At 38.3% G+C, this 14,875-nt stretch overlaps 1 protein-coding gene across 2 annotated transcripts in view; it reads left to right on the top strand.

Annotated features, from left to right (window-relative positions):
• The window catches only part of PLOD2 (procollagen-lysine,2-oxoglutarate 5-dioxygenase 2), an 83,029-nt gene that overhangs the window by 54,722 nt on the left and 13,432 nt on the right, over window positions 1-14,875 (top strand). For both annotated transcript variants that reach the window (XM_058661410.1, XM_004597755.3), the window contains exons 5-11: window positions 594-706; window positions 2,174-2,237; window positions 4,500-4,597; window positions 8,302-8,403; window positions 11,201-11,326; window positions 12,709-12,830; window positions 14,262-14,366. In XM_058661410.1, coding sequence (XP_058517393.1) covers window positions 594-706; window positions 2,174-2,237; window positions 4,500-4,597; window positions 8,302-8,403; window positions 11,201-11,326; window positions 12,709-12,830; window positions 14,262-14,366 — 730 coding nt within the window. The remainder of the gene's footprint in view (window positions 1-593; window positions 707-2,173; window positions 2,238-4,499; window positions 4,598-8,301; window positions 8,404-11,200; window positions 11,327-12,708; window positions 12,831-14,261; window positions 14,367-14,875) is intronic.

Raw genomic sequence — 14,875 nt, 5'->3', positions numbered from 1 at the left:
TATGACTTTAAAAACCTAGCCAGAAAATGGTTTAGCAGGCACAGTGATGACTGCTTCAAGTAATGGAAAAATTCCCGAAATATCCCGGAGGTAGCATGTCTTTGGGATGTTTGCAGCGGTGACAAATCCAACATTCCAGTGATGAGCTTCTTCGGCATGGACGTGCGAACCACAGTGTTAGGGATTTTCTTTCAGAATAGTGAATCTTCGGCATAGGATCCCACAAGGGCATTCCAGAAGAACAGAGGGGAAATTCTCCACTTTGCTTTCTTCTTTTCTTAGCAAGTCTTTTTCTCTTAGGAATGTTGGAAAGAGTAGAACATGAGTACATTTGTCTTTTAGGTCCAAGTTAGGAATATGCTTTTTTTTTTTTAAAGGAGCCTCTGAGTGTTTCTGTTTTCAAGTTTGTAATAACACTCACTCCATACAGCTTATTCAGAAAACAAAAGGCAATCAATAACTTCTTTCACAATGAACTCTGAAATCTCTGTGGGAGGAAACAGTCTCAACTTGAGATGAGTGAAATTCATTAGAGCTGGACTTTGGTCTGTTAATTCTACACATCTTGACTCTCTCTCCCTGCTTTGTTGCAGGATTTATTGGCTATGCTCCGTATGTCAATCGAATAGTGCAACAGTGGGCTCTTCAAGATAATGATGACGATCAGCTCTTTTATACTAAAATTTACATCGATCCTTTGAAAAGGGTAACAGCAAATGCTTTCTCACGATTTGATTGTTTGGGCTGCTGTGTTTTTGTATTATGTTAATGTGAAAATATTCAAAATAAAGAATTTCGGTGGTAATTGAAGGGTGATAGCATTTCTTACAAAGGTGTTCGGCCTAGCAGTTTAGATGCTATTTGAAATGCTCAAATTACACATCCTTGCACAGGATGTCTGTTCCGGCCATTGCATCCATATTGTGGTTAACTGGAAGATAGAATAGTGAACAAACATGTCCATCTTAGTGGTATCATGTCTAGAAAATTCTTATTACTTCCTCATACATTTTTTGAAAAGAGTATGTTGATGTCACTACATATAATATACAAGGATTCTTTTGTCTTTTATTTCAAGCACACAATAGAAGAATATTGAGACTCTGAGTTATGTTATTAAGGGGAGAATATTGGGGATGGTACTCATTTGCCTCATTCCTGGAACTGATTCACATGAAATTTTGGAAAAATGTTAAACAAAATTTTCTGATTTGATGGAAATTTTATCTATCTACAATACATTGTTTCATAGTTTACTATTACAGACACTGTTGCGCAATTTTCTAAATTATGTATTAAACGATGTTTTACAGTGCTTTGAAATTCGCTAGACTTGTGTCTCATCTAAATACTTTAGTCATTTAATTATTTTCATTAGACACTTAACATATAAGATTTTTAATCTTTATTTTTTTTACCATGAATAAGAGAGTTTATTTCAAATGGTCAAAAATTAATCACTCAATTTAAAGCAAAAGCATCTATGCTATAGTTTACCTTAATCTGGGAATGCAAGAGGTTACATAACACCCGACACACACAAGGATACGCATGCACCTTAATTGATATTTTGTACAATTTGAGATTTTTTTTCAGATGAAAGCATTTACAGATAGAGTATCTAAGATTTAGGCTCCATTTTTCATAGTGACACATATTGTGGAATTATATTTAGAATGAATTAGAATAAATTAGAATAAATTAAGCACATTTTCTCCTTTTTTCTAAAGAAATGATGCATGGAATTTAAAACGCTAATAAATGTTTAGAACAAGTGTCATTTCAGTAGCAGTATGTTGAACCTTTTTTTTTTCTTATTGTTTTTTTTTTATTTTTGTGTGAATGATTTTTTAGTATTATCACCATTTTATGATGCAGTTCCATAGATCCTGGGATTTCCGCTGTCCTCTCCCTAAGTTCCTTCTCCCCCTCCTCTATATTACTGCTACTGTATAATTCTTCATAAACAGTCAGATGTCCATCATTGCAGGCAGAGACAGTGGCAGAGTCCAGCATCCTATTGTCAAGATATAGTAAACAGTTTCATTGGGAATGAATCTTAAGATTTTTAAACTTTAAATTTCTTTAAAGAGCAAAGGGTATTGTCGTGGTAGTGGTGATTGCTTTTGTTATTTTGTCATTTTCAATGTTATCTTCATTCTTATTTTTGTAGGAATCTTTTAACATCACCTTGGATCACAAATGTAAAATTTTCCAGACTTTAAATGGAGCTGTAGGTATGTGGTTTCAGTATGGGGGTTGCTGAGATCTACAAATGCTTCTTGTGTTTTCAGCTGTTTTTCTTTTGTTATATTCAGTTTGGGTGTACGGTAAGGTTTGCAGGACAGGTATTGCAATCCTTGAAATAGTATTGATCTTGAGTTTAACTTAACATAGTTTAGTATAATCAGTCAAAATCATTTGGTTTTAAAACTGGTTTGGAAATGATATCCCTCTTGCCTTAAAGTCTAATGTCTTCATTGCTTGGGGTTATAGATAATATGTATGTGTTGTGCATTTTTCAAGGTGAGGTACTTGTATTGAGAATTACCCAGGAAGCTTAGAATGGATCCAGTTGAAAGGTGTAACAGTGCAGGCCAGCAAAAAAATGGCTGGTAATGAAGTTCTTGTCTTTGCTGCAAGAATTTATGAGCGAATCAGAAGAGTGAATAAGAAACAGAAAAACATTTCATTGAGAAAATGAAAAGAACACATTCCGGAGGTAGAGTGTGGCTTCATCTTCAGTGAATATTGCATGGACTGTTCAATGAAAGAGGAGACACACATGTATAAAAGGGAATAGTATTCATAATTTTTCTGGAAAGTGGATGAAAATTTCTCAGAATCTAACTGCCCTCTGATTTTTGTCCTTACGTGGTTTAATGTGTCCTCTTATGGTGGCTGGCAGGTGTGTTGCTTAGCGTATAAATACATTACAGTGAGTATGCAGTGAGTTGTGGGTTATTGTAGGTCACTGTTACCCCTACACTGGTGTTAACCTGGTTTAGGCAGTGGGTCTGTTTATCTCCAGAGGAGCAAGAGGATGCAGACCCATATTCTGCAGGCTGTCTGTGCAGTTCCGTGTACCTCTGTGTCTCAGTAACAACTAGACAGGTAGCCTCTGAAATTGTGTACACATATGTGTATATGTGTTCGTGTGCACACTGGGAGTGCATATATGCATGTGTGCTTGTGCGTGTTTTTGCAGAGATACATTATACATATATATTTTTAAAAGATCTAAATTATTTATTTGGAAGATGATGTTGCAGAGAGAGAGAGAGAGTTGGTATGGGGAGATCTTCCATCCTCTTGTTGAGTCCCCAAGGGGCCTTAACAGCCAGGACTTCATCACAGTGTCCAGTGTGGATGCCGGAGCCCAGGGACCATCTTCTGCTGCTTTACCAAGCAGATTAGTCGGGAGCTGGACCAGAAATGGAACAGCTAGAGTTTGTAGTAGTACACATATAGAGTGGCAGCATTGCAGACAACCTAAGCCATTATGTCACAGTGACGACCCTAAGATACACATATCTTGATAAAGCAAATTACTGTACAAAACACCAACTATCAGAAGATCTTAATTCATTAATCCCTTGAAAATTGAAAATATATTGAAATTCAATACTGCCCGGTACAGTTCATATGATAAAGTGACTCTCAGAATGAAAAACATTTATTTGAGTGCCAAAGAAATATCAGCAAAGAAACCTGGGAAGAAAAAAAAATAAATCCTCAGAATTTTGTATTTCTGAACAATTGGACCATGTCTGAATCTTGGAAAAGACGTGTGTGTTTATTTGCTTTATAGAGACAGAGAGAGGGAGAGATAGAGAGAACACAATTTTCCATCTGTTGGTTCACCACTCAAATGACTGGTCAGGGCCTGGCTGAAGCCGGGAGCCTCTTAAATGTCCCCTACATGGATGCGGGGTCCACACACTTGGACCATCTTCCAATTGCTTTCCCAGGTCATTGCAGTGAGGTAGACCAGAAGTTCATTGGCCATGACTTGAACTGGAACGTATAAAGGATAATGGCATCACAGTTTGAAACTTAACCTGCTACACACTCTCCTGTAGCATTTTAGCTACATCATGTGGTGTAGCCTCAATAGAACTGGCAATTCTGTCATTGTAGCCAGTTGTGGGAAACCTGCCTAGATCAAGACGTTGCTCCTGTCTTCCTAATAACCTAGCAAGGTAGACACCAGTAGACCTACAGATGAGAAGGTTCAAACAGTACTATAGTGTCTGAGCATCAATTTACCATCAACGAAGGGAAGATGCATTCCTCCCACCTGCCAGTACATTGCTGACACCGGGTGGGATGCATGGGAGAGGCATGCTCCAGTCAGTGTCTGTGTGACCGCCAGGGTTCTGTTTCATATTGTCTATCTGCGGGCTTGGAGAAGACAAACGTTCCCCAGATACACAGAGTATAACCACTCTCACGCATGCGTGTTGAAGTCATCAAAACTTTTTTTCTTTTTAACCTAGATGAAGTTGTTTTAAAATTTGAAAATAACAGAACCCGAGTCAAGAACACATTTTATGAAACATTACCAGTGGTGCTTAATGGAAATGGACCCACCAAGGTGAGTCACCGTGACTGCTTGCCCAGCCATGTATTCCTGAGAAATAGAGTGTGCAGAATGTTGTCTTTTATTATTATTTTCTGAGAATTGCAGAAAAAATGCTTTCCTTTGTACCAGTTACTTATTGACTCTTTTTTTTTACAGCGCAACATCTGGTTTGATATTAATTAATCACACTGATGATTTTTGCTCACTGGAGTACATAACACGTTTCACCTTGGCAAATTATTTAATAACAGCTGCTAAAGCGAGAGCCACGTTTTCCTTATGTAGGACCCCTTCTCTGATAATGTTGAATGTTTTTCCATATCTTACCTCTCTCTCCCTTCCTCCCCTCCCCTGCCCGTCTCTCTGTGGTTGAGCTTGGTGAAAGTGTTACTGACGGGAAGATTTACAGGTGAAACACTTGCCTTTGCTCCTCGGGTCTCCAGGGTACTTGTGTAGCTTTGGGGCCTTCATCGTGATGCGTACCACATACTAGGTAGAGATGACATTTGATTGCTTTCCTGTTGGGCTCCCTTATCAGGCCTTCAGCCTACAAACAATAAAGCAGCCGTCCATGAGGTTTCTATTTGAATTTTGCCTGTGACATTATCATTACCAGTGAGGCAGAGGATGCTCCATCCAGAACTTCCCGTGACAAGGCACTGTGCTCTTCCTCCCTGGGAATACGAGGATTGACTCAAATTTGAATTTGTGTGTTAGGAGAGTGGAAGTGATGTCGGTGAGACATGATGATAAGTGATTTCAATGGGATTATCTTGAAAGTTTCCAGGATGATGTTGACTGGAGATTTATGTGAGAAATTACAGATGTGATCACCAGAAAAGGAGCCCTCCTCTTGAAGAATTCACAAAGACCTATATCAACTGAGTTTTCAAATACAGAAAATGTTTTAGTTGAAGCTATCACTGTTTCTGGTGTTCTAGGCTCTGACAACCCCATTTTATCCCAAAGCACTGACATGATTCTGACTAGTCTGCATTCTTATGATTGTATTTTATAATAAAATAGAAGTAAGTTTTGTTTCAAGCATTGTAATTGGGATAATATAAAATTCTGAGGAAATTACAGAAAGAACAACCAATAGTATTTTTTCATAGCAATACATTAAAATTCAGTATATTGGGGTAGCTGGCCTAATAACTCCGCCTGTAAGTTGTGGCGTCCCGTGGGTGCTGATATGTGTCCCGGCTGCTCCACTTCCATCCAGCTCCCTGCTTGTGGCCTGGGAAAGCAGTGGAAGATGTCCCAAAACCTTGAGACTCTGCTTCCACATGGGACCCCTGGCTCCTGACTTTGGACGGGTTCAGCTCTGGCCATTGTGGCCACTTGAGGAGTGAGTCAGAGAATGGAAGATCTTTCTATCTCTCCACCTCTCTGTAAATCTGACTTTCCAATAAAAATAAATCTGAAAAAATCCTTGTATTTAAGCCACTGTGACCTTGAAAACTTGGATGGGTTTTTAAAAAGCAAGGAAGAAAGAAGGAAAATGGTTGGAAAGTTTCCCTGCCAGTGAAAGTGGCAGCATTGTTGGAAACATTTGGTACTGTGAAAGAATCAGTAAAATACACCGCCTGCAAGCTGGGGAGCCTGCAGGATGGCGTCAACACACAACTCTTTGCACTTGCTGATGCTGCCAGCAGAGGTGTCTGCAGTCATAATGGAGGAAACAGATGTGGATGGAGGGTGGAGAGAATAGATAACCTCTGTGTGGAAAGATCTAGAGGAGGGAGGTTTCCAGTTACAAGTAATACTCCAAAAATGTTAACTACCTGTGAAACAAATTGAGTAAGAAGCAGAAAGTAGGAATGATACAAACTCAAGGTTTAAACTGAAGACTGAAAATAATGCCTTTGTGTGCTCTAATCTTTTAAAATGATGATCCTTTTGCTATGTTTGTAGGGACTTTAAGAGATTAATGAATAATTCATAAAATAATTATTATGTATCTTATGGTTTCTAAAATGGGGAAGCTTTCATTATGTATGTGATGGGGATTTTATACATGATCCACTGCTTAAGCTATCTGTTTCAGTTCTTAATATAAAAATCTTGCCCAGAATATTTTGAACAAAACATTTCATGATTGCAGTGGTATTTCTCTTTGAAATATTTAAAATGAGGGACCCAAGTATAGATAACTGTTTTTGCTTGAAAACTATATACATTGAAGAATATTAATGGCTAAGTTAATATTCATGCTTTTCTTTTGATAAGAAATAGTCACACTACTCCTAAATTTCAGAACTGCAAAAGGCATAATACTTTACTTTTTAAAAGTTTGTTTGCCTGCAAAGGAGAGCAACAGGAAACACACAGAGAGATGCCTTCCGTCCACTGCTTTACTCCTCAAATGTCCACAACAGCCTTCTCTTGCCCGGACTGAGGCGTGGAGCCAGGAACTTTGGAAGTTTGCCATGGGCTCCTCCATGCAGTGGCAGGTGCCCACGCACTTGGCTCATCCTCTGCCATTTTCCTAGGCTCGATGGTAGCAAAGTAGCCATGGTCCAAACTGGCATTTGTACATGGGATGCAAACCTTATTGGCTTTACCTGAGCACCAATTATTTTATTTATTTTTTTATTTATCAGCAAATCTTTTTCTAAAGTCCAAACTCTGGGTAGGTAAAGATTTTCTTGGATTTAGAGGAAATCTTAGTGTGTTTCCTCATCTTCCTCATCACCTTCCTCTCACCAGGTTGACACTCATACGGAGTGGAATACAGACCACTGCAGACACAATGAATGTCTCTAGATGCACAAGGGAGGAGGTGATGGGTTGTAAAGGGGTTGGGAGGCCTGAGCGGCCTGATGGGAAAGCACTATTGCCCAAAAGGCCAGTGTTTTTGTTGTTGTTATTATTTGAAGGACAGAGACCTTGCATCATCCATGATTCACTCCCCTAATGCTCAGATAGTAAGAACTGTGCCAGGTCAAGGCAGAAACTCGGAATGCCATTCGTGTCTCCCACGGTGTTGCTGCCACCAGAGTGCACTGTATTAGAGAACTTTGTGGGAAGAGGAGGCGGGCCGCACACCAGGCACCATGATAGGAACATGTGTTTCAGGCACAGTCCTAACTTGTGTCAAATACTTGGCAGAGCTGATTAATGGGAGGATTTGAGTGACTGTAATTAGGAGCCACACTCTGTCTTACTGAATCATTGCTGAGAACTCTAGTTCACAGTAGCCTGATTCTGGGGGAGAACTTAGTGCCATTTCTTGATCAAGTTTAATCAGTGTTCAGTGCAGAGAATAGTTGCTAAGAGATTACATTGTCATTGCCTCATTTCTCTTGGTGTCTCTACTGGGTCTATAAACATGCTTATCACCCATGATTATGCACATGGCCTCAATTTGGCTCTTGTGTTTGCTAATCAATTTCATCTGTTCATTTAAAGCTGCGTTTCACCGACGTGTTTCTTGTTGACGTTTCTAGTATTATTTCTTATGAGATGAAGCGTAACCTTTAAGATCTGTAAGAATGGTTTTGACACGTGTAGACACAGTTTAACCAGCTTTCGAACATGAAGTCTGGAGAAGCACTGTATTCAGTCAGTATCGCCATGTGGAAGGGAGTAGTTCAGCAAGTAAAGGAGTGCACAGAACGCAGAAAACACAGTCCCCAGTTGGACGCGCGAAGACCGAGAGCTCCATGACAGGAGGGCTTTCCCTTGTTCACACTCTGTCCCTCCTTCACCAGATTGTCCTGAATTATTTTGGGAACTACGTGCCTAACCTGTGGACACAGAGCAACGGCTGCTTGCTTTGCGAAGTTGATACAATTGACTTGTCTTCAGTGAATGTGAGTAGAACTGTCAGGCAATGCCGTGATACATGAAAAAAAAATGTCAAATTATGTTTATGGAGTTAATTGTAATGAATTGATTTGTAGTACAATAACATATAGCTCAAAACTGTTAGATTTGTGTATATCTGAACTGTTTTTGGAAACAAAATAGCTGATAATTGAGCCTAGTTATTAGCCTTGGTTATTAATACTTAATAGCTTGCTGTTGCTGGGTTCTTTTGTTGTTCTGCCTTGCTGACATGGCCAGATTATTAAGAACAAATTCTTTAGGTAGTTCAGTATTTTATTGGATAATTTTATCTGTGTTTGACTTTTTAAAAATTAGATGATTGAAAAACAATATTTGATTGTATAAGTAAGAACTGTTCTAAATTCTACATATATAGTAACCCGTTTAAAGTGATGGTCCTTAAAGTAGGTAATAACCTGCGACTCAGTTGTAGAGGTGAGTAAACGGAGGGTCAGTAACTTCCTTAAAGTTATACAATTTTCAATTATTTGACAGGACTTGATTTCAGATCATATGATCTTGGCCACTGTTGACTCTATCTGGATATCATGTGAATATTACGTGCCAAACACAATGCTAATTACCCCTCTTACACAGAGAATTATAGCATATGATATCATTTATCCTTTGAGAGTGAATAGGGTGTTGGAAATATTTGTTTATTTCAATTTCAGGTTTAGAACTGTCTTCTGTCGTTAGAGCAGATTTAAGGTTATTCTTTAGTAACATAAAACTGTTCTGCTATCTTGGGAGAATATTATGTGAATGAACAATTGTATTTCAGGGAGTGCTTTTGTCCTGCAGCTTGATTCCTTCATCGACTCCAGGGTGGAGTACCTGGGCACACAGGGCAAAAGCACACCCCCCAAGCGCACAGTTGGGGTGCCCTCTGGACTCAGGCAGATGGAAAGTACCCTCAGTGTGATGCACCCAAGCTCCTGAAAGTACTACTTTTCAAAAATCGCTGTCCAAAAAGAAAATAAACAGCAAATTGCATGCGTTTAGGAGCTTCAGAATAGAGTTTTATTTTACTGGAAAATAAGATATTTTGGCCAGTCTCGCTAATAACAAACTGAATGTTCCCATCTGGAAAGAGCACTAGAATATTTAGTGAAGCTGCAGCATGAATATAGGTGAAATTTATCAAGATCTTTTTTTTTTTGGTTTTGCATAGAGGAAGTGTTGTCCCATGCAAAGGAAGTTGATAATTTTTATCTGCTTTGTTTCAGTTTTTTTTTTTTTTGGTTCAAGAATAGAAAAATATTTAAATGATTTTTTCTACAAGTAAATCACTATAAGTTCTTAAGTTATTTTGTGTTAACTATTCTTAAAAATTTGTAAAGTAAGATATGCTTTGTGTTTGTGGGGATATTAAAATTTAAATTGTGTAGGTAATTGAGATCCCAGGCCTATCATAATTTTAGGTAGAAACTGCCCAAGGTTTAGCTTGCAATTGACATGGAGATGCAGCGTGTTGGATCAGAGCTTTTACCTCCTTTTCCAGATGTTTGAGTTACTCAGCCTCTCATCTCCCGTTCTCCTTGCTTGTGTATGTTGACATAATAAGTAATTCAATAGCAGTTACAAAGTTTGAATGAAACACATCCTCTTATTTGATAGGGCGAAATTGTGATCTACTTTTTTTTTCTTAATATTGAAAATCCCTAGAAGAAAATCCCTAGAAGACTATTTAATTCTTTGTTTATTCCTTTAAGAAAATATTTGTGGGCAGGGATGATCATTGTGGCACAGCATGTTACGGAGTAGCTAGAGAAGCCTGTATCTTATATCTGAGTGACAGGTTCGAATCCCTGCCTCCCTGCTTCCCATCCGCTTCCTTCTGATGAACCTGAGAAGTAGCAGGTGATGGCTCAAGCACCTGAATCCCTGCCATGCACGCAGGAGACCCAGCCTTTCAAATCAATAATTCTTTCATAAATGAAAAATATTTGGATGGGTGAATGAATTGATAGACTCACAAAGTACCACAGTGTACAGTTTGATGAAATTCGTATAACTACGATTTTACAAGGTGTTTTATCTGTGTTTCTGACTTTTACACCCAATTGTAAACTTTTCAGACCAGAAACTTTGTTTCTGTTTCTTAAATGTTACTTATCACAGCACTGGCATATACAAAGTCTATTTCAGAAATTTTTATGTAGTGAATGTAAAAAGTACACACTAAAACATACGTAAAGAAGATGAAAGAAATATGTAAAAATAGAAACAATGCATTAAGAAAATACATTAGTGAAAGGATATGATACATAATTTGAGTGAAACAAAATAAATGCTAGCAGTAAAATGATATTAAAGTGGCTATTCAAGCATAGAGACGAAGCTACTGGCATTGCCTTATTTGGGCTATGTAAGAAGTGCTGAATTTAAATCATTAAAAATAAAAAGGAAAGTACATTTAGCTTTCTGGTTTCTGGAATGATGCTTTCAAAATAGCATTCAGACCTGAAGGTTTTTTCAAGGTCCATTACAAAGGAAGTATTTGACTAGTGGGAGTGGTCTTAAAGTTTGATTTGATAATGAATTTTCTAAGTTGTAATGCCAAGATATATTGACTAAAAGCCTCTGTTGGAATCATGCAATCCCTTCAAGTCTTGGAGAACTTTAAATGCTAGAGAACTTCCATGAGGCATTTCAAGTCAATTGGTATTGCGTTCACATTCTATTTCTTTCTTAAATGTGTCGGCGATTATTGTGATAAAACTGAAAATAATGACCATATTAAGCATAATTTGTTTTTATGTTTGATGTAACACAAAGGTCCATCCAAATGTAACAATAGGTGTTTTTATTGAGCAACCAACACCTTTTCTACCTCGATTCCTGGACACATTGTTGACACTGGATTACCCAAAAGAAGCACTTAAACTCTTTATTCATAACAAGGTAAGTATTTGGGGAAATGAGCATTTTCTGGGATGTTTTTGTTTATGTGTTAGTGTATCAGAGCTATTGGTTACTTATGACCAAAAAACCCCAATTTTCATTGGACTAAGTTCATTATAATTGCATAGCAGTCATTTTCATGTAGCTCTACGTAAAATTAAAGAATAAATTATCAAAGGGCCTTCCATTCCTTGCCTTTGGGTTAGTCCTAACACCTTCTTTCACAGAATTGGCCAGCTAATTTTTGGTACCTTGGTTTAATGCTATGAGCTGATGCTGAAACAGATTCCACATAACGTATTGTTTAAATAAATCACTTCAAATAAGCTCTTCCCCAAAGGATTTTGATACTGTCATTTCCATCAGAAATATCTGGAGCCTCCCACTCACCTCCCATAGCAGTCCTAATGTAAAGTCATTTTTTCTTTCAGCAGTATGCTGGTATTTGTGTTATCTGAAAAAATTCAGTGGCTGTAAATTATTTCATTGTCTCTCTTCAATCCTCATATTTTTGTTCACCGTTTCTCTTTGTTCCTAATGTACATGTCAAAAAACAGCTTCATTTAAGAGTAAAATAGTGGGTGTTTTGTGAAATGCATTGGAAAATATCCCTGCTTCCTTGCTTCCATGGGGTCTCCAATCCTTATTAATAGGAGTTTTTGTATTTTTTTAAGATGAAATCTGTGCAGCTTATGTGATCAGTGATTTGAACAGGCTATGAAAAGCTCTTCAGGAAATTTGAGGTTAGAAAATGCCGAGCTCCCCAGTGCTCCAGAGATGAGATGATACAGTCTGAATTTTAGCAAAGCTGAATCACATTGAAATGTTCATGTTGGTGACTTTATCATGAAACTTCCATGTCAGTAAAATTTTGGGCTTAGCTTCTATTTTTTTAAAAACAGAAACCTTATATGTAAGCATTATTTCTCGTTGTCATTTCAAGAAATATTGTTAATGTTTCCATTTGTACAATATGGCTTCTTATAGCATGTACTAATGTCTGTATGACTTAATTTGACATTTCTTCAGGAAGTTTAACAACATACGCTTTAAATTCGCAGGCCACATTTTTTCCCGTTTATGTTTTAAGTGGTTAATTACAATAGATAGAAGTATTTACAGAAGGAAGGACCCGTGGAAAATGTAGGTTATGTAAAAACGTAGCTAGAAGTCTTAAGAATTCTGAAGTCTCTTTTTTTTTATGATATTAATATGTTTGTGTTGAAGTCCCATGCTTTTAATGGCTATTATTCTGTCCATAGTTTGGATAAATATGTGAATTGTGGGCTGCACGACTTTGTGAAGCCCCTGCTACATGTGAAGACTTCAGCCATCCTTTTGTCTTATTTTCTCCAATTTTCTTTTTTTTAAATATCTTATAGGAAGTTTATCATGAAAAGGACCTTAAGGTATTTTATGATAAAGCTAAACATGAAATCAGTACCATAAAAATAGTAGGACCTGAAGAAAACCTGAGTCAGGCCAAAGCCAGGAACATGGGAATGTAAGTTTACACTCATTGAAGTTAATTACACTACTAAAAGACTGTAACATTAATATTTTGTTGGAAAATAACACAATTGGATGTTTCCTCTGTGTGTGTGTATGCGGTGTGTTCACACACAGTCATAGCCCATGCTCACACTAGGTTTGTATATATATGTAATTATATATTTAACTTGTAAAGGGTCGTGGAAATTACTGTTCTTAATTGCTAGGGATCAATATTTTAAAATAAGCAATGAGCTGAATTTAGCTAAAAACTAAAACGATTAAAAAGGTGACTGCTAACAGCAGTGACGTCTATTGGAATTTATTGTCTGACAAACTATTGGAAGAAAAGCGTGTCGCTGCTTTGCAGTTATCTACTGAAATATGTTAGCACGTTTGCTACTCCTGCAGATTATGAATAATACTGTGACGATCATCAAAACGATGCTTCGCTAGGTGAGTGCCCGTTGAAGATGTCAGGCAGTGTTTGGAGTGCCGCTGAGCAGCAGGGGTGATGTCTTGGTAGGCTCTCATCAGGAGAAGGGCTGTGGTCTAGCAGCCCTTAACGCCTTGTGTTGTGGAGGGGCAGGCCAAGAGCGATGAGTAGTTGCTGGCCTGAGAGCAAGCAGGAACAGGCGGCCTGCAACGCCACGCGCATGTTTCCACTTACATATCCATCCCTGACTCCCCGGAGACTCCCCGAGTCCACATTCAGAGCTTATTTTCTCTGCATGTTTGTGGCACAGATTGAACAAGTTCTGCTGTGCGGTGGCGGCTGGCAGTAGCTTACAAAATTGTGACATGCAGATGCATGGTGACAAGAACGGGGAGTGAATACGGGGAGGTGAGGGAGCAGAACTGACTCAGAAGGAGGAGAGTTCCAGATGTAGCTTTTCCATGACATCATGGAGTCTGCAGTGAATTCCCTGGAATTCTGCTGATAACAGTTCACACGCGTCCAGCATGCTTGCTGATGGAAACACAGGGCGGTGAACGTCTCAGAAAGAATTCCAGGCAAATCTAGTTTCGAAATGTCCAGAGTCGAGCACACTTAGGTCTCCAGGGCTCTGGTGAATGCGAATGCAAAAGTATTGCTGTTCTTTTTGAAAAAAAAAAAAAAAAAAACTACTTGCTAACTCCTATTTACAAAAAGAAAAAGACATAATATTAAATTACAAATTGAAATTTGGGCTAGATGTTTTATGCCTTAAAATGTTTGACACATGGAAACTACATTTTACCTGCCCTGAACTTTTAAAGTAGATCTGTCAGAATGCCTGTGCTGATAGCGTGCCCATTTTGAAGTTCAAATTCAAAATGATATTTTGTTATGTGATTGAAAAGTAGGTTAGAGGATCCTTATTTATGAATAACCTTTATGTTAACATGTTCGACCAGCAGATGGCTATTTTATATCTTATTTCATTTTCTTTTTCATTGTCAGGGATTTTTGTCGTCAGGATGAAAAGTGTGATTATTACTTTAGTGTGGATTCAGATGTCGTTTTGACAAATCCAAGGACCTTAAAAATTTTGATTGAACAAAACAGGTACTAAGATTCAGTATTAACTTATAATAATTTTCCACATCTCTGTACATACACTGTGTTTGCCACGGTTTCATAAATTGAGGGACCTTGTACTACTTTATGTAACTTTAAATTCTCTCTCTCTCTCTTTTTTAAAAGATGTATTTGTTTGTTTTAAAGGCAGAATTAGAGAGCAGTACCCAAGACAGAACAACCTTCTATTTGCTGGTTCGTTTTCCAAATGGCTGTCACAAACTGGGCTGAACCAGGCTGCGGCCAGGAAGCTATAGCTTCTTCCGGTTCTCCCACGTGTGTGTAGGTACCCAAGCAAGTGGCGAATCTTCCACTGCTTTCCCGACCCATTAGCAGGATGCTGGGTCACGAGCGGAGTGGCCAGGTCCCAGGTGGGCTGCTGGGGTCACAGGCACGTGGCTTGCATGCTGCACTGCCAGGCTGGCTCCTCTGGCTTCGAATCGTAGTTACTTACTCTCAATGAGTCATAGGGAAAACAGCCTAAAGACAGCTTGAAC

Source organism: Ochotona princeps, chromosome 3 (assembly GCF_030435755.1).
Source record: "Ochotona princeps isolate mOchPri1 chromosome 3, mOchPri1.hap1, whole genome shotgun sequence".
Classification (NCBI taxonomy): domain Eukaryota; kingdom Metazoa; phylum Chordata; class Mammalia; order Lagomorpha; family Ochotonidae; genus Ochotona; species Ochotona princeps.
The sequence above is the reverse complement of the archived record's forward strand: the minus strand, read 5'-3'. Positions and strand labels throughout refer to the sequence as shown.